Source organism: Netta rufina (genome assembly GCF_964035555.1).
Source record: "Netta rufina genome assembly, chromosome: 1".
NCBI classification, from domain to species: domain Eukaryota; kingdom Metazoa; phylum Chordata; class Aves; order Anseriformes; family Anatidae; genus Netta; species Netta rufina.
The window spans coordinates 135169367-135195204 of NC_140123.1; the positions used below are offsets into that span (position 1 = coordinate 135169367).

Here is a 25838-nt window from a genome sequence, read left to right on the forward strand (position 1 = left end):
CTCTCTCTGCCTGCATCAACCTTCATGTAAAGTACAAACCGGTAACAATAACCCTTCATCTGATGATTCAGCCTAGATCCCCTAATTCTCTTTGATTTTTTTAAAATTTCACAGAATTATCAATTTGGACAGAATCTATCTGAATAAATTATTTGCTATCTCAAATAACAAGGTTCATACATATCCCCTGAAAAGCTTATCAGGCATACATCGTGCTACGCAGTAGGGAAAAAATGTAGTTTCCTTAGAAGTTCAAAGATTAACTAAATCCATCTGTTGCTTCATGTAAGTTCAATGTTGGTATTTTGATGATTTAGCTCAAAACATATGTTGAAAAGAAGATAATTTTTATAATCTAGGGTACTAAGAGAAAAGGGAAAATACAGTCAATAGGTTTTTCAATGACCGTAATATATCCTTTAGGTTTTCTGTGGTTGTGCCATCCCAGAGGTGTTATTCTTTCCTTTCTCCCTTCCTTTTCCTCCTCCAGTTCTTATATCCATTAGCCAGTTTAAATCAAATTTAACGAAAAACGTATTTATATGGGTACCAGAGATGAGAATGAGTGAATAGGTAAATGAGAAAGCCAAAGCCAGTGGTCATGGGAGAGGAGGTTGAATAGTGGCAGCTCAATCCCTGATTCACTGCAAACTAAGGCTGACGTTTGGCAGCTGATCAGCAAATTTATCTCTGAGCCATGTGTTCTTGGGTGTTTCTACACACTCAGCTGTGTGGCAGAACTAGGAGCATTGCAGAATGCAATGCCAAATCCATAAAAACATGAAGTTTGTTGGTTCAGAAGCTCACATAAACCTTTTTTCTTCCATAATGTTCCATAATGTGAATCAAGATCTGAAACTAAGCATTGTTGGACACAACTTGTTTCTGGCTGGAAACTGGTGATCTGTAAAGAATGTAGTATCTGGAGTTTCTTCATGTTAATAATTATTGCTTGTTTCTGTTTTTCAACTTGTTTCTAGAGAGGTGTGTTTTACTGCCATTACCCACATCCCCAACACTTTTTTTAAGCTACAACCTTGTCTTGCTATTTGTCAACGTGCTTGTCAGTAATACGGAAAAAGAAGAGTGGCAGTGTTAGCAGGGATTATTGAAACTATTAATAGTCCATTTCTATTTGTGAGAACACATTTTCTTTTGTTAATCTGTAGTTACAGCAAACAGAACTTCTAAGAAATAGAAGTATTTCTGTGATTGAAACAAGCATGTATTCTGATTCTGCCTTCTGCGTTGATTAGAGACAGACTCAATTGCATTCTGGCAGAACAATTTATGTTGAAACTGTTGTTATCTGAAGGCATAAACGTTCTTACTGTGTGATACTACTATTTTAGTTGACTGGATAATATTTCTAATGCCAGAGGTGTTGGTGATTGTTTGAAGAGGGTATTTTTGATGGAGGTTTTGCTGTTGTCTGTATAGCTACTGGACCTGGAGATTCTGGTTGCATTTTGCTAGATGTATGCAGGTTTCTTGTTCTGCAACAAGCACTGTCGTGCTTAGAGAATTTGCATTCTTACCCCTGAGCTTGGCTCCACTGCAGTTAGAGGGAAAGATTCAAGAAACAATATATGATTAATCTATACATACTTTGGGCTCTGCTGTGAACTATCATGTTAATGATAATTACTTATGTGAACTTAATAAGAAAATACAGGAAGATTATCAGAGGTAGTCCTGCTCAGATGAATCTCCTGGAGATACGATAGTGTCTTTATATATTAGCGACTGTAGTTACATATTGCAAATATGTAATATATGCAAATTTTGTGGAATAACATAAAAGCTTTAGTTTGGATCTCATTTTTTTGCATTGTTTTTCAAGAGAAAAAGTGTGTCTTTTCCCTCAGGACTTGCATATCCCAAATCATCCAAATAAAACACGATATATTATTCCTTGGCTTTGAGAGCAGTGGGCATATATATCATCTGTGACTTTCATAAGCTCTTGTTTAATATTTATGTAGTAGCTTTGTGTATGTGGGCTGAAATCATTCTGCTTAGTGTCTGTTTTAAGTAATTGAAATAGATTATTAAATTACAGGTAAAGAGAAATGATGTGAGGAAAAAACACAGCAATCACTCTGTCCCCAGGGAAAGCATTTTCTTTGAAGTGTCATACAGTGATTTTTCTCACTGACATGATATAGATCTTCATTGTGTTTCAAGGCAAGGACAGAAAACAAGTTAAAGGTAATATAAAGCTATGTTATGAAAGATATCTTTCTTAACCGACAGAGAAAGACACCTGCTTTTGAATGCTGAATCTTCCATTTTTATGGTTTTTAGAAAACAACTTCAGAAACTGACACAAAAACACTAAGGCAAAATTTGCAGTATTGACTTGACTGAAGCACTAGAGATCGCTACCATAGAGCTGTATGCTTTTAAGTTTAAGCTTGTTTTAAGTAACTTTTTAAATTTACATAAATAAAGATTTCAGCCTACAGATAGACTGCAGCTTCCTTTAATATTTAAATGCATTCAGAATAAACCATATGTATATATACATGTATATTTGTGTATGGTTTATAATCTCAGATATATGTATATGTGTATGTATGAGATTACATATACATATGTGCATCTCATATGTATATATATCATGTGTGTGTATATCTTGTATGTGTATGTAAAACCATAGTTCTACATAATGAAATAACCTATTGTTTTTAAGGTCTAGTGCAATTTCATGCTATTGGCCAGCTATGCTGTTGGTAGTGTAAATGGAGAATAGATTTAATGGTCTTTTGTAACACAAGCTAATGTGAACAATAAGACAGACACCAGAACTGTCCTATTCCTTAGTTTCTGCCTATATTTTCCTTGGAAATCTGGTTGGATTACAACCATTTTCACACCACCTGCTACATGTTTTCTTCTCAGGATATTTTTGCACTTTATCTTAAGTGAGATCAGAGGCTTGCACAATACTGACTCCTTTCCCAAGCACTGCAGAAGGTCTCTGGAAAAGGTACACAGCCTTGCTCCGTACTGCATTTATCTTCAAGGGAAGAACTCTGAGGCCAATAATTACTTGGAAAAAATCACTAAAGTCTTCATATTGGGCAGTACAGCTTCAATAAATCTGTGTAAGAAGTTGAGGCTTAGGATGACGTTTTTCTTGATATTTACAAAATCTGCCATTGTGAAAGGTTACAGTAACTGCCCTTTCTTCAGGCTGATGAGAATGAGAAGATTTGAGAGAGATTCAACATGCAAGTGGGTCAGCCTGGCTGGGGATAGTGATTCTTTCCTTTGATCTATGGCACTTTCGTTTGTGGCTCTACTATATGGAGAGCTGAACTGGCTTACATTGCAGCCCAGATTATTACAGTACACTGGCATGAATTTTAGTTTACCATAAAATGCAGTTTTGATGGATCAGCTGGTGGTTCATGAATAGCCAATATGAACTGGAACTTCTCCAGCAGTGGTTGCTCAGGAATCAGAGCTTTTGGAGTTGACCTCACGAGTCTCTCTGAGAAGTATATAGATTTGTCTTGGGCACATGGCAAGGTTTCTTTTCCTTATTTCACTGTGTATTAAGTCACATAAGGATGACATACTAAAGCTGGGGTACTCGTAACAAAAGTTAGACTTAACTTGGTAAAACTGCATGCTATTCAAGAGACTCTCGGTGGGTGTGTAACACTGTGGTTGCGAGTGAGTTGTTTTTAAATCAAGGTATCGCTAAGGTTGTGGTCTGATGCTCCTGTTTTCACTTTGAGTCTCATTATAATCCCACTGTAACTTTTGAAGCATGTGTAGATTTTAATTAAAATTTTACTTTTTGCAGAATACTTACTTTGTTAATTGAATGTCTTGTTTGAATCACACTGAAACAGATTACATACTTTATTTTAGCTGACAGTGCTTAATCTAGATTAATTTGTACCATTCAACATTATACTGGTGAAAAATAAAAGGTAGCATTACAGGCATATCAGGGTCTTGCTACAGCATAAAAATCAAATAACTAATATTTTCCAAACATGCACAACCACTGTGTTATTAAAAGGTCACCGTTTGTTCACGCTTTGAAGTATGACATCATACATGATGCATGACCTTTGGAAAGCACACAAAAATGTTGTGGAAAGAATTAATATTTTAAAACTTGCTTTATTAACTGCATTTCATATAGGCATAGTTATACGTGTTAGCACAGATCTACCAGTTAGGTCTTAAGACCAGGCAATGCTCATTGCTTCTTTTTTGAACTTAAACCTTCTCTGTCTCTGCTATTGTTACTTTCTGCGTTAGAATTTGAGATTATCTAAAGAAGAACTCAAGAGTATGTTTAAATTTCTCTCTGAATTTGTTTTTCTGATTGGTAATCTGTTTTGGATATCACATCATAATCTCCTCCTACCCAACTTCACTCTCTTACCATGTCAGAAAGCTGATCCATCCTGCAATATAAATTTTGATCCACTGTTGTATATGATACATAGAAATGCTTTTGACCTTGGGCAAAAAAAGATAAAAGAGAGAAATGCCAAATTTGAATGATACAACCTAAATTTATATTCTCCCTAACATCCTTTATACAGCAGTTCTTGTTTTTAAATTAAATTTCAAGGAATTAAAAGAAAAAAAAAAGATTTGAACAAGTATAGTTTGGATATCACAGAATGGCTGAGATTGGAAGGGGCCTCTGGAGGAACCGCTTGTCCAAGTTCCCTGTTCAAAAGCAGGTTCATCTAGAATAGGTTGCCCACAACTATTGCCCACAGCTTAAAGAATATTAACAATATATGGATATAATTAATACTCATGTGATTAAGTTTTCTTAAAATGAATTATTGTGTCATTTAAAAATAAATGCTTATGTTTTAAGAAGATATTTCAAAGGTTGAAACTCCACAGAAAATTCAGAACAGGTTTTTGTTTAAATAGGTAACAATTCCTAAAGCTATAAATATGCATGACAATGTATGGTATTATATTGTATCTTAAAATAATAGGTAATTTTATTATGGAATGTATTTTTCCTAAAATACCTATGCTATGGATGTATTGTTAACACCAACTTTACCTGACTTCTTGGTAATGAGGTTAGGTATGCATGTATGAATCCATTAGAACGCTGTGTCATTGTCATCCACAAAACATGAATATATTGGTGTTCAAGAATTCACATTTGTGTATATATAAAATAAAAAAGACAGATGTCATCTTTACTTGTTTGCCATTACTGTAATGAAGACCTTATTAAAGGAAAAAACTCAGTGACTTTCATTTGATACAAAGAATTTGTGCTTAGGTATATACGGATAAAACATTGCTTTTGAGAGTTGTGTACGGAAGGTAAAGAGGACAAGCGGCTCTGCACTAGCTAGCAGTTGTGTGTGTATGTGTATATGTATTTTACAACTTTTTTCTTATGTCCTTATTCACTTTGTAGTTTTCCATGATTCTTCCTGAAAGCAGGCATTACTTTTCAAGTAAGTGTAGCTTTTCTGGCTCAACGTGAGGAGCATATGACACAGAACTTTAATGGAAAAATACCTCAATCAAACATGTGGTAGCTGAAGGAGGAATTAATTAATCATTAATTAATTAATTAATCAATTAATTAATTAGTCTGCTTTTAATACTATTTTGTGATAATTTCTGTTAATAATACTTAATTTACTCTGCAATTTATTTTTGCATTTAATATTTTCAATGAAACAGATGTCCCTTTTACATTTTTACATTATTTCTTTCACGAAGCATCGTTAGTATTCCTGAGCAATTTGTTAAATTAATCTTTTGTCTTTATTTAGGTATATGAGTTAGATGGCATTCCCCTGATCCTGGACAACTGCAGCATTGATGACAACAATCCTTGTATCCTTTACGGAAGAATTCAAATCTATTGAATATGACACATTTTTGGAAACTAAGAGAAAAAAGATAGGGGAGCTTAATATACATTTGTTAGCATTGCTTTCAATTGGTACCTAAGTCTAACTGGCCTTAGGATTCTAGCTTGTTTTTAAATGCTTGGTTGAGAAGCAAGTGAATTTGTGAAAATGCATTCGTGAACTGGACACTGAGTTGAAATGTATTTTGTTTCCTAAAATAATTAATATTACTGTTTTACAGTGTAAATTCACACAGCTAACTGTGATAGAAATCTGAATTAAGGCCGTTCTGTCATTGTGTCAGATCTGGAGTTTACATTTCAACTGAAGTCTGTTCAGTAGACTGTAATAAGTACCCCCATCAATTCTATGCACTTATTAAATCTGTCTGTGGAGAACTTATTCTAAGCACAGAAACAAGGCTAGCAAGCTGCAGAATGAAAATGTGTATAATTGAGAGTGTCATCTGAGTTATCACTGTTGCATTGTGTGCACTGTTTTTACATTCATCAGTTTTCGTATAGAGGGAGACTTGATAGTGTTTTGATGGTGCACTGAGTAGTAGAGTAGTATTTCTATGGTCATGTTCTGGTACGAGGCACTGCAGGGATGCAGAGGGAAGGGCAGGAGAAGTTATGCTTTTCCAAGCAGAAGAGCAGCCTTGAGAAAACCTAGTCAGGAGTTTTGAACCTGAATGACTTTGCTGGAAAGCACAGCTCATGCAGCAATGTTCAGAATCTCTTTCTACAATTATTCCTTCATTTTAGCTGTTAGTAAAATAGAATAAAATTTGAAGTCTTCAAATGATAGAGTTGTAATTTACAACCTTGAGTGAAATGAAAATTAAATACCAAGTTGGAGCCTTTACTGCATTTTGGGCGATGAGAAACTTCTAACCTTTTGATACAGGCTGTTAATTTATGGCTGAACTATAAACCTCTTACCAGAAGATAAAACTTAGTTTTAAAGATTTACTTATCATAGTGACACCTCTTATTATGAGCTTTCATCACTGATTCATAGCATGCAGTTTGCAGGTACATGGAAAAAGTACTAGCACTTGGGCAGAGCGGGGGCTAGCCTGTTGCAAGGTTTACTGTTGTCAGCTTTTGGTGAACAGTTTCTGGCTACTGTTTTATTGTTTTGGTGTAAAGTTATTATTCCAAGCACTGTTGTGTTGTATGAAGTTAATGCTTTCCTGCTTCTCTTCTGCCTTTTTAACATTCCTTGTCTACTGTGTTCTCACCATGTCTTATGTGGGAAAGCGAAAGAGGAGTTTGACGTTTGTATCCATCTCTGCTTTTATCCACTTGGTAGCACATTCTGATACTACCAGACACCACAAACCAAGGCCTCAGTAGCATGTAGGTGTCCAGCTCCATTGCATAACGTTTCTCTGAAGAGATATGACTGATTCCCTTCTCCCTCTGTGCACCCCATTCTGCTTGGAACAAATCTGTTTTGTGATGTTTGTAGAACAGAGCAATACTGATTCGAAAGCCTACTTAGTTGAAATTGAAACATCTTAAAATTGCCCAAAATCTAATTCTGTGATCCAGAGTGAATATACTTTGTCTCTTTTCTCTTTTTAAGGAGGATTAATTAAAAGGAAACATTTAGGCAACTTGAGCTAAATGTTGAGAGAGTTGCTGAAATTTGTATACTATTACTCAATGATGCTGCAGTTTGCCAATGTAAGATTGTAGAATGTAGTGAGGGAAAGCCTGATGTAGCACTTTAGCACGGGTTTCTTTGGGAAGTCTTGTCCAGAAACTTCTCTTTACATTCTTGTTTCTAGTGCCCATTTTTGTGGTTTCAGGCTGTGTTGTCCACATCTCCTTGTGTAAAGCCAACTGGAAAAGTTTCAACCAGTTTCCTTTACTATGAGAACATCTTACATTTCCTCCTAGAGTCTTTGTAGATGCACATATTCATTTGAAATATGTCTGGTTTGGAGACATCCAAGCTCTACAGTTTAGATATTGTTATATTTTTCACTTAAAAATAGAGTTAATATACAGATTTTGTAGATTTTATCAACTGAGGTTTATCAACCTCTGAATCATACCTACAAAATCTTCTAAAGGAAGGTGTAATTGTGGTAAAAGTGACATGATCCTTTCTGGGTGGGGAAAAAAATTCATAAAGTATGCAGTTCGTGAGGAGAAGGTGGACTGCCATGTTAGATGTTAAAAGGTTTTTATTACCTTTGAGAGGAGAAATCCTTTAATAAATCTTTTTATTTATAGCATATGGAAGCATATTGAAAGAGTAAATAGGTCTGCTCTTATCTCAGAATAAATTCCTGTGTAAACCTGTCATTGCCTTAAAATCACATCCTTTGAGTTCTTGAACAACTTTGTTACATGCATACAAATATCAGGAGGTTCATTCCTTATAAGATTGTTAACTGAAGTTCAGCTGGCATGTTTGTATTACTTCAGCTTTCTGGGTTTGAATTCTTTTGGTGCATCAGTGTTACCTTGTCTAATTAGATTTCTAACAGCCTTGTATCTTCCAAATTTGTGCTAACAAGCAGTAGTTTTTCCTATAGGAATTGTTATGATATAGCAGCAATAAAAGACTCTCAATAATAAATAATGGATGTGAAGATGATAATGAACCCCAAACAAACTTTCTCTACATCTTACAAAGATTTAAATTAGCATGTTAAATTTTCAACTACTGTAACTTTGCACAGTTCCAGATAAATTTACTGGAGTAATACTGAGAGAGATGCTAGTTTTTCAACTTTTACATATCAGGCTTTTAGTATAGGGGGAAAATGTAAATAATTAAAGATGTGGAAGATAAGGTTTGTTATAGACCTTGGGGTCAGAAGCATTAAACATCAAGAAGGCTGAATGCCACCTTAACTTTTTCTGTGCCCTTTAAATGTTCCATTTTGGATTTGTCATATCCTAATCATAGTTGTCCTTCTGTATTCAAAAGAAGAAAAAGGTGTTTCTGGACAAGTAAACTACTTGTTTACCTTTGGATTAAGGATAGGTTCTTTGAAAATTCAGTTCCTTGCTCTACATCTGCAAAGTTGGGAGCATTCTGGTTTTATTTATGTGCCTTGTGTTTGCAGATAAATAAATAAAGCCTGCTGCTAAAGAGCAAAGTGGATTTGAAATGCCTATCTGGGTAATGTCAGTTAAAATTTATTCCAGATCCAGCTTTTCAGATTATATGGGCTGAAAAAGTGATCTAGAATAAAATGTCTTCTATTCTGTTTCCTGAGACACCATTTTCTTCATCTCTGATAGGCAGTAGTGTCAGACAAGAGCCCTTCTTTTGTCTTCGGCCTCTTCCTCATTTCTTACTGCTCCTTCTAGCTTCCTTTCTGACCTTTCACAGATACCACTTGCTTACCAAAAACAAAAGGAGGGAGGCCATCCCATTCAAATCAAAACGTTAAAGCTTTGTTGACTCTAATCATACAAAAAAAGGTGTTTATTAAAAACTGCAAATAAACTGTCCTGTTTATTATTGAAGAGTTTTCAGTTTATCATAAATACATAGGCATTCAAAGCGATACCTGTTAGTTAATGATAAAATTTGAAGATGAGAGGTGAAATGCAGCTTTGAAGGTGGAATATTCTTGATTTTTCAGGATGCTTACCAATCTTAAATATATGAGATTCTTATAGTGGGTTTCTCAATTTGATTTCTCAAATTGATTTTGTGACTGAATTGAATTGGAATAGACCTTATCTTTATGTAAGTGTCCGTATTATGTTATCCCTAATCAGGCATGTTTTTCTGTTAGTCAAAAGTGAAGTCATACTTGAAGAAAAAAAATGGTGTAGTATATGTGCACATGCATTTTTACATGTATGAATACACCCAGCTGCTTATGTTTCAGCAATAAGAATTTTAGTACAAGGGAAAACTGTGGTTGCTGTGGATATCCACACAGAGTCCTTAGTCTGAATAATGGATCGAAGTGTAAGAAATATAAGTTAATTTTCAGATACTCCTTGCCTAAGCTTCAGTATGAAGTTTTTGTTCAGTCTGAAAGTCATCTAAGAGGTAGATTGAAAATACTTCTGACTTGATGGCAACAGCAAGTATAATTGTGGTTCATGAAACTTTTGGCTGAAGCTAGAAGAAATCAAGTTGCTATGGTCTACAACAATGGCAGTTTGTTTTTGTGAGATGCCAGCAAAGACTTTTGGGGGAACTGACAGACATTTTATTCCTAAGTTACAGAATACAACCTAAAATAGGCCACATACAGTGAAAAAGCCTCACAGATGAATAGAAGCCAGTAGAAAGCAAAAATATGAGTGTAAGTTGACTTTTTAGAATAAACTATGATATAGCTGAGCATTTTCATGTAGATGTGGCTATCCCTTGTATGTTGGCAAGAAAAAGCAGGATAATGTTCTGTCAGTACTGGTTGCCTTTCTTTGGAAAACTTGCTGTAGGCACTGTCAGTGCATTCACCAATTTGAGGTGAACTATTTGACTCTATTTTCATAAGCATACATAAAATAATGTTATTTAAATGGAGACAGTTAGTTCAGAGGAACTAGAGTACTGCTGAAAACAGTAATGATCACTCTCTCCATGCCCTGTCAAGTTCTGTCCACTTCGAAGAAACTGCCTATTTCCTCATCCCATTGACAGTTGCTTTGCTGCACAAATCTGAAGGCTACCTGGGAAATGGAAGTGTATTCTTTGGAAGAGGGATGCAGTTTTGCATTATCACAAGTTGCTGCTACCGTAGCCCTTATCCTTAGACACGGAGCACTGTTAGAATCTTATTTGCTGTAAACCAGTGCTGATTGTCGCTATGACACTAATAAAAAGGTATCAACTCAATTTCTAGTGACTCCTCAGAGGCTGAGGACCTACAGGTTGGCAATTTAAGAATGGGACTTGTCAGCACAGGTGAAGATCCAAAATTTGTTGACCTGGACTTAGAGGTTCATAGTGCAAAAGACAACATAAAATAGCAGCTGAGTAGCAGCCAATTACTATAGGTGGAACTAGAATGAAAGTTAAATTCAGTTGAACTCCTATGTGCTGCGAATTCTTTTTTAAAACCCTGAAAGTTATAGGGGATTTCTGATTGATGGCATATACACAAACTTTAGCTTTTTTGTATCTTACATTCTGATGAACTGATCAGGCTAGGGGCTGGAACAGGTACAAGTATGGTTATTCATTGAGTAAGAATGATCTCTGAGAGGGTCTTATTTGTTTCACCATATTTAACAGACCAAATCCTGCTCCTTCAAGTTACCATGAATTTCTTATAGCTGTTCTTTTTTCAATTCTAATGGAGCCAAAGGGGTATGTGTGCTTCACTAGGGAATCCCTTGGTGTTGTATGATAACAGATTCTTTAGCAGCAGTAGTGGGCCCATTTTGAAAATGGTTCCCAGGAGAATTCAGCCTTCTTGTTATTCTTTCATGGTGAAGAGGGAAGAAGACAGCTATTCCCAAATAAAGCTTCTGGTTTTAGTTTTGAAAGTCATCTTTCAACCAATACTGATTTCTGACACTTATGCATCAGGGTGTCTTTATACTCATTACAAGTAGCTGGTCTTATTCTTACAGGTGTTGGTAGACTAGAGAGGTTTAGATTCCATGCTAATTGGGATTTTTCTGTAGGATATTGGATGGAGTGTCCAAGGTGGGACTATTATAAGGAGGGAGGATCTGAGTCCGTGGTCCCTGCTGAGGAGGGTACAGGAGGTCTTTGTGTAATTTAATTCTACTTTGGATTACTCTTGACATTGACTTCATGTCTTACGAGTTTGGATAATGTAGCTTCTGTGTCCTATGCTGTTGTTTATCTTTTCTGTATGTTGAAACCTCTTTGAACAGAACTCACCTAAAGGTGACAGAAGAACCAAGAAAAAAACTGCTTTATCAGTTTTAAGCATTATATTTGGTAGATATAAATTTGTGACGTGGACAGCACTTCTGAAATTGTTGTTTTGTTGCAAGAAGATACTTATCTACTTCAGAATAAGACAAAAAATGTAGGTTTTTCTTGTGAGATGTTCTACATCTCTCTCTCAGTAATTCACATTGTTGCCAAAGAATAAAATCTTTTTTTTTTTTTTTTTTTTTTGTCAAATGCAAAGTCCCCCGTAAATTAGACCACAGGAAGCATGCAGTGTACGTTGCAAGAAAAGATTGTCTGGGAAACAAAACTTCTGTCTCTCTTTTTTTGTCTCAAGTCCAGTTGGAGGCCAGTCACTACTGGCGTCCCCCAGGGCTCGGTGCTGGGGCCGGTCCTCTTTAATATCTTCATCGATGATCTGGACGAGGGCATCGAGTGCAACCTCAGTAAGTTTGCAGATGACACCAAGTTAGGTGCGTGTGTCGATCTGCTTGAGGGTAGGAAAGCTCTGCAGGAGGATCTGAATAGGCTGCACCGATGGGCTGAGGTCAACTGCATGAAGTTCAACAAGGCCAAGTACCGGGTCCTGCACCTGGGGCGCAATAACCCCAAGCAGAGCTCTAGGCTGGGAGAGGAATGGTTGGAGAGCTGCCAGGCAGAGAAGGACCTGGGAGTGATGGTTGATAGTCGGCTGAATATGAGCCAGCAGTGTGCTCAGGTGGCCAAGAAGGCCAACAGCATCCTGGCTTGTATCAGGAACAGCGTGACCAGCAGGGCTAGGGAGGTGATCGTCCCCCTGTACTCAGCTCTGGTGAGGCCGCACCTCGAGTACTGTGTTCAGTTTTGGGCCCCTCGCTACAAGAAGGACATTGAGGTGCTTGAGCGGGTGCAGAGAAGGGCGACGAAGCTGGTGAGGGGCCTGGAGAACAAGTCCTACGAGGAGTGGCTGAGGGAGCTGGGCTTGTTCAGCCTGGAGAAAAGGAGGCTCAGGGGCGACCTTATCGCTCTCTATAGGTACCTCAAGGGAGGCTGTAGCGAGGTGGGGGTTGGTCTGTTCTCCCACGTGCCTGGTGACAGGACGAGGGGGAATGGGCTTAAGTTGATCCAGGGGAGTTTTAGGTTAGATGTTAGGAAGAACTTCTTTACTGAGAGGGTTGTGAGGCATTGGAACAGGCTGCCCAGGGAAGTGGTGGAGTCACCATCCCTGGAAGTCTTCAAAAGACGTTTAGATGTAGAGGTTAATGATATGGTTTAGCAGGGACTGCTAGCGTTAGGTCAGAGGTTGGACTCGATGATCTTGAGGTCTCTTCCAACCTAGAAATTCTGTGATTCTGTTATTCTGTGATTCTTTTTACAGCTTCTTGATTGGGAAAGAACATTGGGAGTTAAGCTTCTGGCATTAAATTTCTAGCTGCATTTCATGTATATAATGATTTTATCAGGTTCTTTAGAGCACTGTGTACTTTCCTGGTAAATCAAAGTGATGCTGCATTGTAAAGTCTTAATTAGCTTGTAATTGCCAAGCACATTGGGGTTGTTGCCTAACACACACTCTGGTGAAAATATCTAAAATAATTATCAGAATTAATTTATAGATATTTTTCTTTCAAAACTGTTCATGGATTAATTTTGTTTGGACATTTAACAAAGTTTTAATACTTAATCACATATCTCAGGTTTCTGATTCCTCAAGTTGAGGAATGATTGGTAATAAAAATACTTGAATTCAAATTTCACAAGAAAGTTTGTATTGGTTTTCTTGAGAATACATAAAATACCAAAATAGTTTTAAGGACATTTAAATATAGAGTCTATTCTTCAGTGTATTACTTCTACACAGCTCCAGCAAATGACATCTATCTTCATTAATAAATGTGTGTGATGTATGGGATCCCTCTTAGAGCTGGAGGATGTTTAAAAGAGGTATACAGAATGCAAGAAGGCTCATGTTACATTATAGTATGTGCATTATATTACATCATGTTACATTATAGTATGTGCAATCCCTTGAGAAGAATAATCTCCGTAGGCACTAACTCATGCATGGAAATGTAAGGACTTAAAGTTAATAATTCTATTTCTAAACCAAATATTGTCATATTTGTCCTCTGTCCTAAACCTCTTGGTAGATTTAAATCCATGACAGGCTTGAATTCTTGAAAGAAAGTGGATCTTAAGTTACGAGAAGCACCAAAAAAAAAAAAAAAAAGAAAAAAAAGAAACAGAGAAAATATAATATTTTCCTGCTTTTATAGATCAAACAGTTTGATTGATTTTTCTGTAGACTTTTTGAAAAATTCCCCTCTGGGCTGTGACAGAACACTAGAAATTTGAGACCCAAAGTTTTTGTTTGTTTGTTTGTTTGTTTGTTTAATAAAGCTGGGAGTGGTTCAAAAATATTATTGAGAATGGAATGCCTTCTATGACCGCTTTATCATATTTCAGTCTGTCGTCTTGACATTGTTTCTTGCACACCTCCGAAGAATATTCATATGTAATACGGCCAATGCTCTGCATAACATCTTTATTCTGGCGTTTTCCTGCTGTTCCATTTTCTGCCACTGTTATTAAACCAATCTGTAATTTCAGCTGGTGGGTGCATTGTCATATGTAGCTCCTTCCTGATCCTTAAATCTTTTTCCGTCTCTTTCCCAGATCTTTGCTTAGACTTTGTTCTTTCTGTTTCCAAAACATAGCCTTTCCTTTCTGTCTCACTGTCTCACTAAGGATATATTTGCAGTCCATACTACCGATCCTGTTTGTGTTCTGAGATTTCTTCAAGGAGATGCAAGCATTTCCTGAAACTGCAGCAGATACAATTGTGGCTAATGGCTATTTGCAAAACATGAGAGAAAAAAACTTCGTTTTTTCTTGGTTATGATTTAGTTGCATCTTTCAAAACACCCATTTGTTTCACTGATGTTATTTTTAGATGCACACAATATCATCTATTGTTTATGAGACTGGAACTGGAGTTTCACTTACCTTCATTATTTTGATTATTTGTGATTTGATTATAAATGACATTTGAAATTACTGAAAGCATCAGGGGTGGGAATTATGCCACATACATTATTCAGAGACCTGGAGTCAATAAAATGCTTGAGTACAATGCTAGAGAGATGAGTAGGCATACAGATCCTTGCTGAGTCTATATATGTAGATGAATTTCTAGAGTTTATAAATAGAAAATAAAAATATATAAATAGAAAACAAATTCTGTCCAAATTGTGAGTCAGTTTATCTCATCATCTACCTTAACCTTCTGAATGATAAACTGGAATTAGCTTGATCACTTCTTAGGTATTAACTAAGTTGTGTTTTCCAGTCTAGTGCCAGATTTTTGAGAGTGCTGTTTGACTTCTATAATTTCCATTTTAAAAGGGTTTTAGAAAAGCTGTTTGTGTGTGTGTGTGTGTGCATATAAATACACATGAATATATTTGTGCAGGTGGAGCTTTTTTCTTTACATGTCCAAGGAAAGTTGAAATGACTATAGTCTGCCTGATATTTAGTCAGTTTGTGAACACAATTACCATCCCTTTGTGCTTCAGTGCTTTACATCTCAATGCCTGTGGTAGGTTTTAATAATTCGATATGTGAGTTTCAGCTTATTGGAATTTTATGTTTTTTTTCTGTGCCTGGGAAAAGAAAGTAAGCTGAGGCAATTTTAGCAGTTAAGTAACAGCAAATTGAAGCTTTCTCTCTTTGGTGTAACAGTTTGCTAACTCTCTGTTATAGATAACTGGCACTTAGGTTTAGTTGTTGTGAATTCTTAAAATGGGATTAGTGTAATAAAAGGGTCTGTAAGAACAGAATATTGTAACTGTAGCACATCATCTTGAAATTGATCAAGAGTGTGATTCTTTGTTTTAAAACAGATGATTTATAGTTACTCATAAATTATGGGTTTCTATTAAACACGTAAGTCATAATTTTTTTAAAATTTGGCAGCTTAAGCAGTAAAAATGAATATGTCAAATTCATGGTTTTAAGCTAGTATTATAAGTCTGAGTATAGGAAAAAGTAAAACAAACTAGAGGTTGTGGCTTTATTTTATTTTAAGTTTTGTAAGTTTTGGCATAAAACATTATTATAAAAAATAGCCTGACATAGCTAAACATGTACTATGGTTTTAGTAGCTCTATAGTACTTGACAGAAATTGTTTGATTTCTTAGAATGCTAAGCTGTGTTGGTATTCTCTTTTTAAGTCCTGTAGAAAATGAAAGGAGGCACATAGGATATGGATCAAATATCTGGGTATATAAATGGTGTGTGACCTGTTAACCAAAAATTCTCTAGATGTGAATGGCTTAGTAACCCAAATTAGTGCAGTAGTAAACAGCCGTTTGCTGGACATTGGGTACTATTTAGCTGAACATCACTGATGTGTGCTGTGTGTAGTTCCAACCTGACAAGCAAGACATGTGTCTGTCTGCCTCATAATTGAACAGTGCTGAAAAAGTATTTCCAAATGAAGAGCTAGGACTCTTATTTGCTGGAACGTAGCTAGGAGTGAGAGGGTAGCTGGATGTTGTCTGGATTTGTTTTTCACTGTATTGGAATTACTAAGAGAAAAGCCAAAAGGAGTTGACAAGTCATGTTTTGTCTGCAATCAGCCAATTAGCAAATTTGAGTAAAATGTGCTTCAGAGGGAACACTGAAAAATACAAGTGTAAGGAAGAGGTGCAAGAATTTTGCAAAGCTTGGTGTATCTTCCTCAGTTTCTCAAAAGATCCTTACCAAGTGCTTTGATCAGGATCTGCGATTTTTTATTTTTTTTTTATTTAGATCTAGAATAGAAATCAGTGTTTGGAAACAATTCTAAACAAATGTAAACTAGAAAAAAAATCTCAGGCTATAATGAATGAAAATATTTACCCACTGGAATAATTTATTCAGGGACACAGTGAAACCTCCTGGTCAAGATTAGATATGTTTCAGAAAATGGCACAAAAATACATTGTACATAAAACAAAACTGACAGACTTGATTTCAATAGTGACTTATATTTCAGTGGTCTGTATTCAAAGCAGATGCATTGGATGCATAGTTATAATCGTCCATTTTGGTCTTGAAGTATATTTGTTGGCTGCAGATTAACTTTCAGTTAAAGTTATATATGAGATATAACGTGCCTTTCTGATGTCATACATAAATCTGTTGTCATACATCAATCCCATTTTAAAGGAACCTGTATACCATAAGGTAGGCTTTAGGAAACAGCTAATGGGTAGGACGTTTGGACAGTCATGTAAATAAAAGTAGCTAGGAGGGCTGGTTGCAGGTACCTTATTCGTGCATTTCCAGTGAAGCTTTGCTGCCACGTAGTGGTGGAGATTGAAGCTAGTTAGGAGATGGATGGTCCAACCCTCCTACTGATCTCTTAAAAGCAGGTAGGTGAGTGTTGCAATAGAAGTGAACCTCTGCTCTCAGTTCCCCGGTGCTACAAAACTTATCCTTAGAAAATGTGATAAGGAATAAATGTGTCTTCCAGCGTCTCTCCACCTTGGAGGCATCTATATAACATGAGCTGTACTGTGTTTTCTCTGCAAGAACCAGGTCCAGCAGGGCAGGGAAGGACATTTCTGGATGATAGCACACTGCCTGTTTCCCAGCTTTTAAATCCAGAATGTGGCAACTGCAATCATAGATGATGTTAACTGCTATGGAATGTGCTAAGTAAAATTACAAGAAACCAAAATATTTAAGGCCTTTTTATTGTAAATTCTAGGCAGAGAATTTCAAGTTTGCTAGGCTGAATTCCTGATTTTTTCTGTTGCTGTTAATGTAATGTCAGGAATAAATTCTAAAAATATGAAAGAGTTTCTTCAGAATAAGTAAATATATTGAGGTGGCACCCTTAGATCTTTGTTTTCTGTAATTACTTTTTCTAATAATATCTTAAATAGAAGTAAAAGGTCTGTAAAAGTAAGTAAAGGAATAGTTTTAAGGAATTTCTGTCAACTTTTACAGCTTCTAGAACAGCGTAAAACTACTAAAACCACCAATAGAAATAAACTTGTAGCACTTTGTAAGCAATTTGGCTGCTAGTGAGGGACCAAAATCCTGACTGTTTACTATGTGTGGTCAACCATGGCACATTGATCTGAACTGTGATTAACAGTGCCAGTCACTCTCTATAGACTTCTTTTAATGGTGAGAAGAATTGTCTTCAAGTTGCTGTGATACAAAAGTACTTAAAAGGACTTGAAAGTCTTGAAGAGAAGATCATTTATTTCATTTCAGTGTAGTCCAGTCAGGCCTGTAAGTGGAAGTGATCCTTCTACTGTGATGCTTTAGTATTTCATTCTTGTCTGTAGAACATTCAGTGAGAATTAGATTATGTGTTGAGGACAGGAAAGAAATATAGTTAGCAAGGACTGTATTTTCATTATCTCTGATTTCTAGTCCTATAGACCTGTTCCAGAAAAGCTCTTAGAGAAAGACAGCTCTAGCTGTTTCAGTTCCAAACTGCGTGGGTTGTCTGCCTTATTAAGGTTTTCTATCTCTTCCTATATTTGGTTTAAATGAAGTTAACGTTTAAAATAGTCCAAAATCTGATTTAAATGAGGTAATAGAAGCACACAAAAAAATCCTTTTTTTTTTTTTTTTTTTTTTAATGCAGAAAATTGACTTTTATGGAAGAGAGTTACAAAGTAATCATTTAGTTACAGAAAATCTAATGTAGTTCAGGAAACTGTCAAACTGAAACAAACAGACCAAATATGTGTGTGTGTGTGTGTGTATGAACTACGTAGTATATCAAACTCTACACCAAGGATATTGTTTAGAAATTCCTCAGAAATAATAAATATGGAGGGGACTTAAGAATAGCAACATATGTGTATCAATCTTCTTGCCACCACCCTTCAGTATCCTATATTAGTTAATGATAATCCTAAACTTGCTTGAAAACTGACCACTTGCCTTTTTCAAGCAATGTACTTTCAACATTACTTAGGCATTCTTGTATATTTACCTAGTCAGATTCAAGCTTCATTAATAAGTATGTCCACTATTTTTCATCTGTAGAATCCAAATTTTTTTATAGAGTATTTCATAGAGGTGATAGCTGCGGTAGTCTTACCAATAACATTTTGTCCAAACTGGGGCACCTGATATGAGAATGAAGAGCTGGAATACTCTCCTTGGGAAATGTTTTATAAGTCCTCCTTTCTAGTAATTCATCTCAGTAGGGTATTCGTTAGTAACTTCTGACAGCAGGCAATTGTACTTTCATGTAGCATCAAACTCCTAATTTAGTAGCTGTGCTATCGCTAGCATTGATTCTGACAACCTATTGGAGCAGAATCCATAAGAAAAGAAACAACAGAATTGTGAGAAGTTCTTTTTGCAGTCAATGGCAAAACTTCTACAGAATTCAAGGAGTTTAGTTTTTCATAGTTTGTCAGTTCCACATAGCAACATTTTTCATCCTTTAGGACAGACACCACCTTTCCTTTCCCTCTATATGCCTCCTCCCTGCCAATTGAAGTTATGACCCAGAGCAGTTCAGGTGATTAACTTTAAATTGCTGTTTGAAAATTTCTTACACGAGTATGGAACACAGAGCAAGTTGGTTCGGTTTTATTATTGTTTGTATAAGTAAAAATAACTTAAGAATCCCATAGCATACAGTACAGAATGGTTTTGGAAAAGAGTTGCTATAAATGTAATATAAATGTAATATAGTTGCTATAAATACAAAAGAGTTGCTATAAATTTAAAAGAGTTGCTATAAATATAAAAGAGTTGCTAAAAACAAGTGTTTACTTTCGTTACCTAAACACAAGTAGTCCAGTAGTGAAGCTCCTATAAAATGAAATGAAAATTTTAACTTCTTCTGTATGCCCTCTCCACTGTGACAGAGTTGTAATTTTCACTTCCTTGTCTATAATATTAATTAGTTTGACATTGCGTTGTATACTGCTGGAAAAATCTGGACAACACTATCCAATGAGATCTGCTGTGCTTGCTGCAGTTCTTTTCCTTTATGCAGTTTCACAACAAACAGGCTCATGCTCTTATTTGTAGTAACTATGGAAACTTTAGAAGCTCTCTTTCTAAAGCTGAGCATACAATAAAGTGCTTAAAGTGTTGGTAGGATTAGAGACTCTAGAATATGTTTAATTTTCTTTCTGCCTCTCTATCTTTGGAGAGGAGCAAGAGGGTAATGTGAATATTAGCTGGCGACTAGCTTTAATCTCTGCTGACACTTAAGTCTGTCTAGGTCTGCACGCAGCCATCCAAAGGTCTTAGCCTCACACAGCATGCGAACAAGGGAAATCATGCATATTCATGACTTAATTTGCAATGGAAAACCTACATGCAGAAAAGAGTTTTTGAATGAGTGAAAACGTTATTGAAAACATTTCGCAGCTTCAGCTACAGTAGTCAATAATGATAAATGCCATAATGATGATAGAGTTCATAAGATAATGGGGATGTCTTAGATATTATGTAAGCATGAATGGATATGATAATAGGAAAACATCATTTGCTGTGGGTTTTAGCAGTGTTTTTGTGTTAAAGAACATTAGGATGATGGAAACAGGATTATTCCCAAAACCAATACAAAAAAAAAAAAAGTACTTTTTTTTTTTTTTTTTCCTGTGTGACTCTGCATTATTGAAAACTGTAACTGTTTTAAAATTGCTTTTTAAATTATTATTAGTTATATTAAGGGAAGTGTTCTCTTATGCAAGTGGAGTTCAGTGTTGTGTTTTAGAAACATGGGAGAAATCTGCACCTCATCCCAGGAGCAGAGCTAAGGGGGGTGATAGCATGTTTCTCACAGCTCACTGGGAGACCTTCGTGTTACTTTCTGGCACTTTCATCTGCATTCATCATCTGGTATACTTTAGCATTCTGAAATTCATTCTTACCTTTGGGGCTGTTGAATATGACTCTGCTTCTGGATAACTTTTTTTTTTTTTTTGGTATTTTATTGTTGGTTTATATACTCAAATGTAATCTTTAGTAGAAACATTGAACTTATATAACATATATGTATTTTGGCACTTGTCTTTTCATCTAACCCATAGTAGTGATGCATGGACAGGAGACAATATCTTGATATTCTCTCTATCATGTTCATCCTTTTGGGCTTGATGTGATATATGATTTTTTTTTCCTAATTTCTCTACTCTGTCACTATCCCATCTGGATCCAGCTTATGCAATATTTTTTTTTTTCTTTTTTTAATGGTGGAGATGTGCAGCATGCTTCCTGACAGTCTGAAAAACTGTCAGTAAAAAGCCCCGCAGTTTTTACTCCCTTACCACTTTTGATTTCCAATTCTGAGCCCAGAATTGGCTCAGAATGTGAAATGCTGCTTGAATGTGAAAATAAATGTAAACTGTAAATGTAAAATGGCTTCTTGAATGTGAAAATAAATGTGAACTACTATTAAAGGGTAATAGGCTCTTTCACTGATTCATGGCAATACAGGATTATTCCCTAGCATGTGTGTTTCCTGTGACATTTGGCCAAGCTACTCTTAATTTAAACCTTTCTCTCTCTGTTGAGGATTCCATATGTGCTTTTTATTTCTGCCCCTTCTCTATTTTCTTTTGGTATCTAAGTAGCACTGTAGTTAGCTTACGTCTCATATTTTTATTTTTATTTTTATTTTTATTTTTATTTTTATTTTTATTTTTATTTTTATTTTTATTTTTATTTTTATTTTTATTTTTATTTTTATTTTTTTGTCTTCCTTATTCTCTTTGTGTCATTTCCTGCCTTAAAATTAAGGTTGTGAAGGCTGGATAAGGTCTCGTGTTAAGAAAGCTGCTCCTGTCAGATGCTGATGTTCATTCACATTGCTTGTTGCATCAAACAGCCTATCATGACAGACTGCCTTTGCTGAATGAGCGTAAACCTAAGGGGGCAGTTGGAGATGGGAGCAAGGTAGGTACAGCAGTCAGTGCAAGGTACACTTACAAAATTATAAGACTGCTACTTAAAGAATGTGTGCAGTGGCTGGTGCCGTGGTACTGGATTTTCCAAATGTTATGATAGATTGTGTAAGAATGTCCAATTCATGCATTTTATTCTTTCGTCTGAAGTTCCCATCTTCCTCTGTTGAGTTTTCCCCTCCAGTCACCCCCTGGCAAATGTCCATAAGAGCACTGTCTCATCTCTGTGCTTAGACACTGTCCAACCCAAAAGACGTCAAGGAGATGAGTAAATTAAGCATATTCTTCTACTGGATGTGAAGCTACATGTAGTGAATAATTGGTGCCCTGCAGGCAAACCACTTTCGTGTGATTCAGAATGGCTTGCCTCCCATATGGGTAACTTGGAAAAGATTATATCATCACATAGCTTTTCAGCTGCAGAATTGGAGCTAACATCTCTGACACTTCATAAAATGAACACTGTAGTTCACTTGGAAGATGCCTGACTGATAATCCTGGGAATTTAAATCCTTTGTCTATGGCCCTGACATGTGCCTCAATCCTGGCCTCAAGGGACCACCTTAGAAGGTGAATAAGTTGTGAATAAGTTGCAGCTTGTGCCCATTTAAACGTGAGTAGGAGCTACCTGCTGGTGATCATAGTGTCTTTTTTGTTGGCGAGTTTGTAGAAGTACCCAGAAACAAAGAACTGAACATAGATAGTATTAGAGGTTAATATTTTTTTGTTAAAATTTATTTATCTTTTCCCACATTTCAACTTTTATGGTGAAAGTAGTCATCTTTCTTGTACCTGATTTACAGCTTATTTTGCTAGTTCTTGAATGTGCAGTGTAGAGTTGTTAGGACTGTAAGTACAATGATGTGGTTTCTTTGTTTGTTTGTTTATTTGTTCATAATTGTACTAGGAAGATCATTGGAACATTTCAATTAACTATAATTCTGTTTTTAGAAAATGTCCTTTCAATTCCTGCAGTTCATCTGTGTTTTTTTATTTATTTTTTAATTTAAGATAAAACCTAGTAAATTTGCCTGAAGTTAATGGATATACCTCATTTAAGCTTAAATTATCTCATATGCAAGTATTTGCAAGATCAGAGTCATAATCTATATGTGTCTTTTTCAAACACTAGATTTCTACTGTTTTTCTGTGTTTGATGGATTGGGAGGAAATGTTAAGAAATCATTGCTTCATCTTTACAAGAAAAGAAAGAAAAACAAACAAACAAACACACACACACACACAAAATGATCCTTAACTTTGTGCAACAGTTGTGAACCAGTGGGCAGTATACGCTATCCGAAATCTCACTGAACAAAATGAGAGAAACCAAGAGCTTATTGCATGGATGGAGGAGAAGGGACTGGCTGACAATTCAGTCCTTGAACGTATGGGTTTAGAGGTAGAGAAACAAGATGATAAGTTACTTCTGAGATCTGTCAGAAAAAAGCCTTCGTGAACAAAAAATTAAGAACAGTCAAATCATTAAAAGATTTCTCATTTGAAATATCTTCCCTGCTGAGACAATCAAGGCTTCTTCAATTTTATTTCCAGTCGGTTGGATTCATTCTGTTCACTCTCAGAGAAATCACCAAACAGTTATTCTTCTTCGGTGTTGTAAACAAAAGGACACTTATGCTTTTTCTAAATACATAGTGCATTTTTACAGTATAGTGATTTACAGTATACAGCATAGTAGTTTTTTTTTCTAAATACATGTGTGCCATACCTTGTATTGGTAGTCAAGAAATGTAAATTAACTTACGGAAAAAATCTTTCTTTTCAGATGATTGAAATTTCATTACTTTCCCATTTCATAGAAAGATGTCATGCATGCGGTATTAAGTTGTTACAATTCCTATTGCTGAACGTGAAGGTAACTATCATTAAAAACACAGCAAAAATATCTGCCTTGCAATTTACCTTCTGTGTTTAAAAGATCTGTGCTGAATCAGGGCAAAACAATGAAAGTTGCTTGTCTTCTATCATGGTGTTTAAATAGCTATATTATATAAAGAACAATGGAACACTGGATGTACGTAAATATTTAGTGAATTAAACAACATGCCTTCAGCAATTTAAATTGTTAGTAAAATGTCGTTTTACCTTGATACCTTTCAGTCTTCATTACAAGTATATTAAAAACAAGGCTGTAGCTGTTGCGGCAACAGATGCTACATTCCTTTGCACTGGGGCATGTCTCTGTTTTGGAGACTTTGGTGTTTGTTTGAATTTTATTTGTTCCTTTGGATGGTAAGTCAGCCCACTTTCCTTTTATTTTGCACTTCTCATGGGTTTTCTGAACTCTGGCAGACTGCTGAAGAGGTAGTTTCTCACTGTGATTAATTCTAGCAGTTTCTTTTCACCCCTCTGCCTTTCCAAAACATTGACAAAACTCATTTCCAGTTAATTAATTCAAGAGAAGCAGAAGAATGGAAGGCCCTGCCTCTTCATTTTGGATACCCTCCTATATTGTTGTTGGACCCTGCCACTGTGGAATGTGGCATGAATGAGATGGATGGGAGAAGGGGGGCTGAGAAAGGGGAGGGGGTCTTGGGTGGGGTGTGGGGGGGTCAAGGTTAACTCTGTGTGTGCCATACCTTGTCCTGGTAGTCAAGAAATGTAATCCTCCATGTATAAACCAAACAAGAATTGCAGATTAATGTTTCTAGATCTTTGCCATTGCTGTCATTTGGTTTTCTTCGATTCTGTCTAACAGAAAGGTCCCAGAAAAGTTAAATCGTTCACATTGTTGTCATTTAATCCCACTCTCTCACTGGAAAGACAAGTTAGTATCCTTAAACTTTATGTAACAGACACTGGGCCATGTGCATCAGCTCCTCAAATCCCATTTTTGACTTCAAAACTAGAAAAAGTATGTAGTACCTTGAACTATAAGAAATGTATGGTAATGAGTGTAGCCAGACTACTAAGATCATCTCAATTTAATCATAAGGCTTTAGTATATACCACACTGACCAGATGGGAATGGAATTGATCTAGTGGGATTTTACCTTCTGGTTTTCAAGGCAATGATACAAAACTGCTAATTCTTTAGCCTTTTATTAAGTAAAGAATGTGTATAAAGGGATAATGGCAATAGGAATAAAGACTCTTAAGCTTTGTTTCTTTTAGTGACAACCTAATTAAAAAGAAATGGAGAAGAAAGAAAAGTGTTGTTTTAGAAAACACTTTTTTTTTTTTTTAATAATGATTTGACAGGAACGTTTCAGAGGATGTTTAAAATGGTTGGGTTTAAATGCCAACTTTATAAAGTCATTTCTTATACAGGTATTTTTTGCTACCTGAATGGAAAAGGATATGGTTTTGGTTCTTCCTGAGCTTGTGCTCAATAAGATTGTGGTTTCTGTATGATTTTCCTAAGCCTTAATTCTTATAGTTAAGCCAGAATTAATTTAACAGTTAAATTACTACGTTACATAATATTTACAGATGTTTTTTGTTTGTTCCTTTGTTTTTAATCTTCATCTTCACAGCACAATTGAAAATTCATAGTTCTAGCACCTAAATAAGCCCTCCAAAAACTTTACTATAAAAACACACTCTTTTTATTTGGAAGGCTACGTCTTTCAAGTCTAAAAGGAAAGAATGAAGCTTTTATTAAAAAAGGAGCATCAAATATAATAGTACCTAGAATAAAGTGAAGCAGTTTTCAACTGAGGAATTATAAAAGCTCATACACATTTATTTTAGCAATGCTAGTTAGGAAACTCGGATAATTTAACAAAGTGAGAAAAAGTAATTATCCTGAACAGAAAATGAACTTCATATGTGAAGGAAAAAAATGCAAAGAATTTCCTTTTACTTAGGGTAATAAAGAGTTAAAATCCTGTTCACAAAGCAAATCCAGAAAGAACATGGGTTGTGGAAAAAGCAGTGGGAGTCCCTTTTTCCTTTTAAGCAATAGGGAGCTTTTTTTTTTTATTTTTTTTTAACTTGACAGTTGTGCACCCACCAAAGGAATACACACAAACCCATAAATATAAACCAAATAATAACAAACACAGATAACTAAAAGGGTTTTGTGTGTTTCAGTGCATAATGCAGTAATAGTTGTGTTTTCTAAATGGGAAACGTAGGGCTTTCACAGTACAGAACATGCTGATTACTGTATTGTGAGAGGCTGGCTTTTGATTTTCCTAGATGGATTAATTCTCAGAA

The 25838-nt window shown here is 35.7% G+C and overlaps 1 protein-coding gene across 1 annotated transcript in view; it reads left to right on the forward strand.

Annotated features, from left to right (window-relative positions):
* Window positions 1-23562, forward strand: part of ATXN10 (ataxin 10) — a 109783-nt gene extending 86221 nt beyond the window's left edge. Inside the window, exons 10-11 of the mRNA XM_084296947.1 lie at window positions 5793-5856; window positions 22928-23562. Coding sequence (XP_084153073.1) covers window positions 5793-5856; window positions 22928-23115 — 252 coding nt within the window. The 3' untranslated portion in view covers window positions 23116-23562. The remainder of the gene's footprint in view (window positions 1-5792; window positions 5857-22927) is intronic.
* Window positions 23563-25838: the final 2276 nt, after the last annotated feature.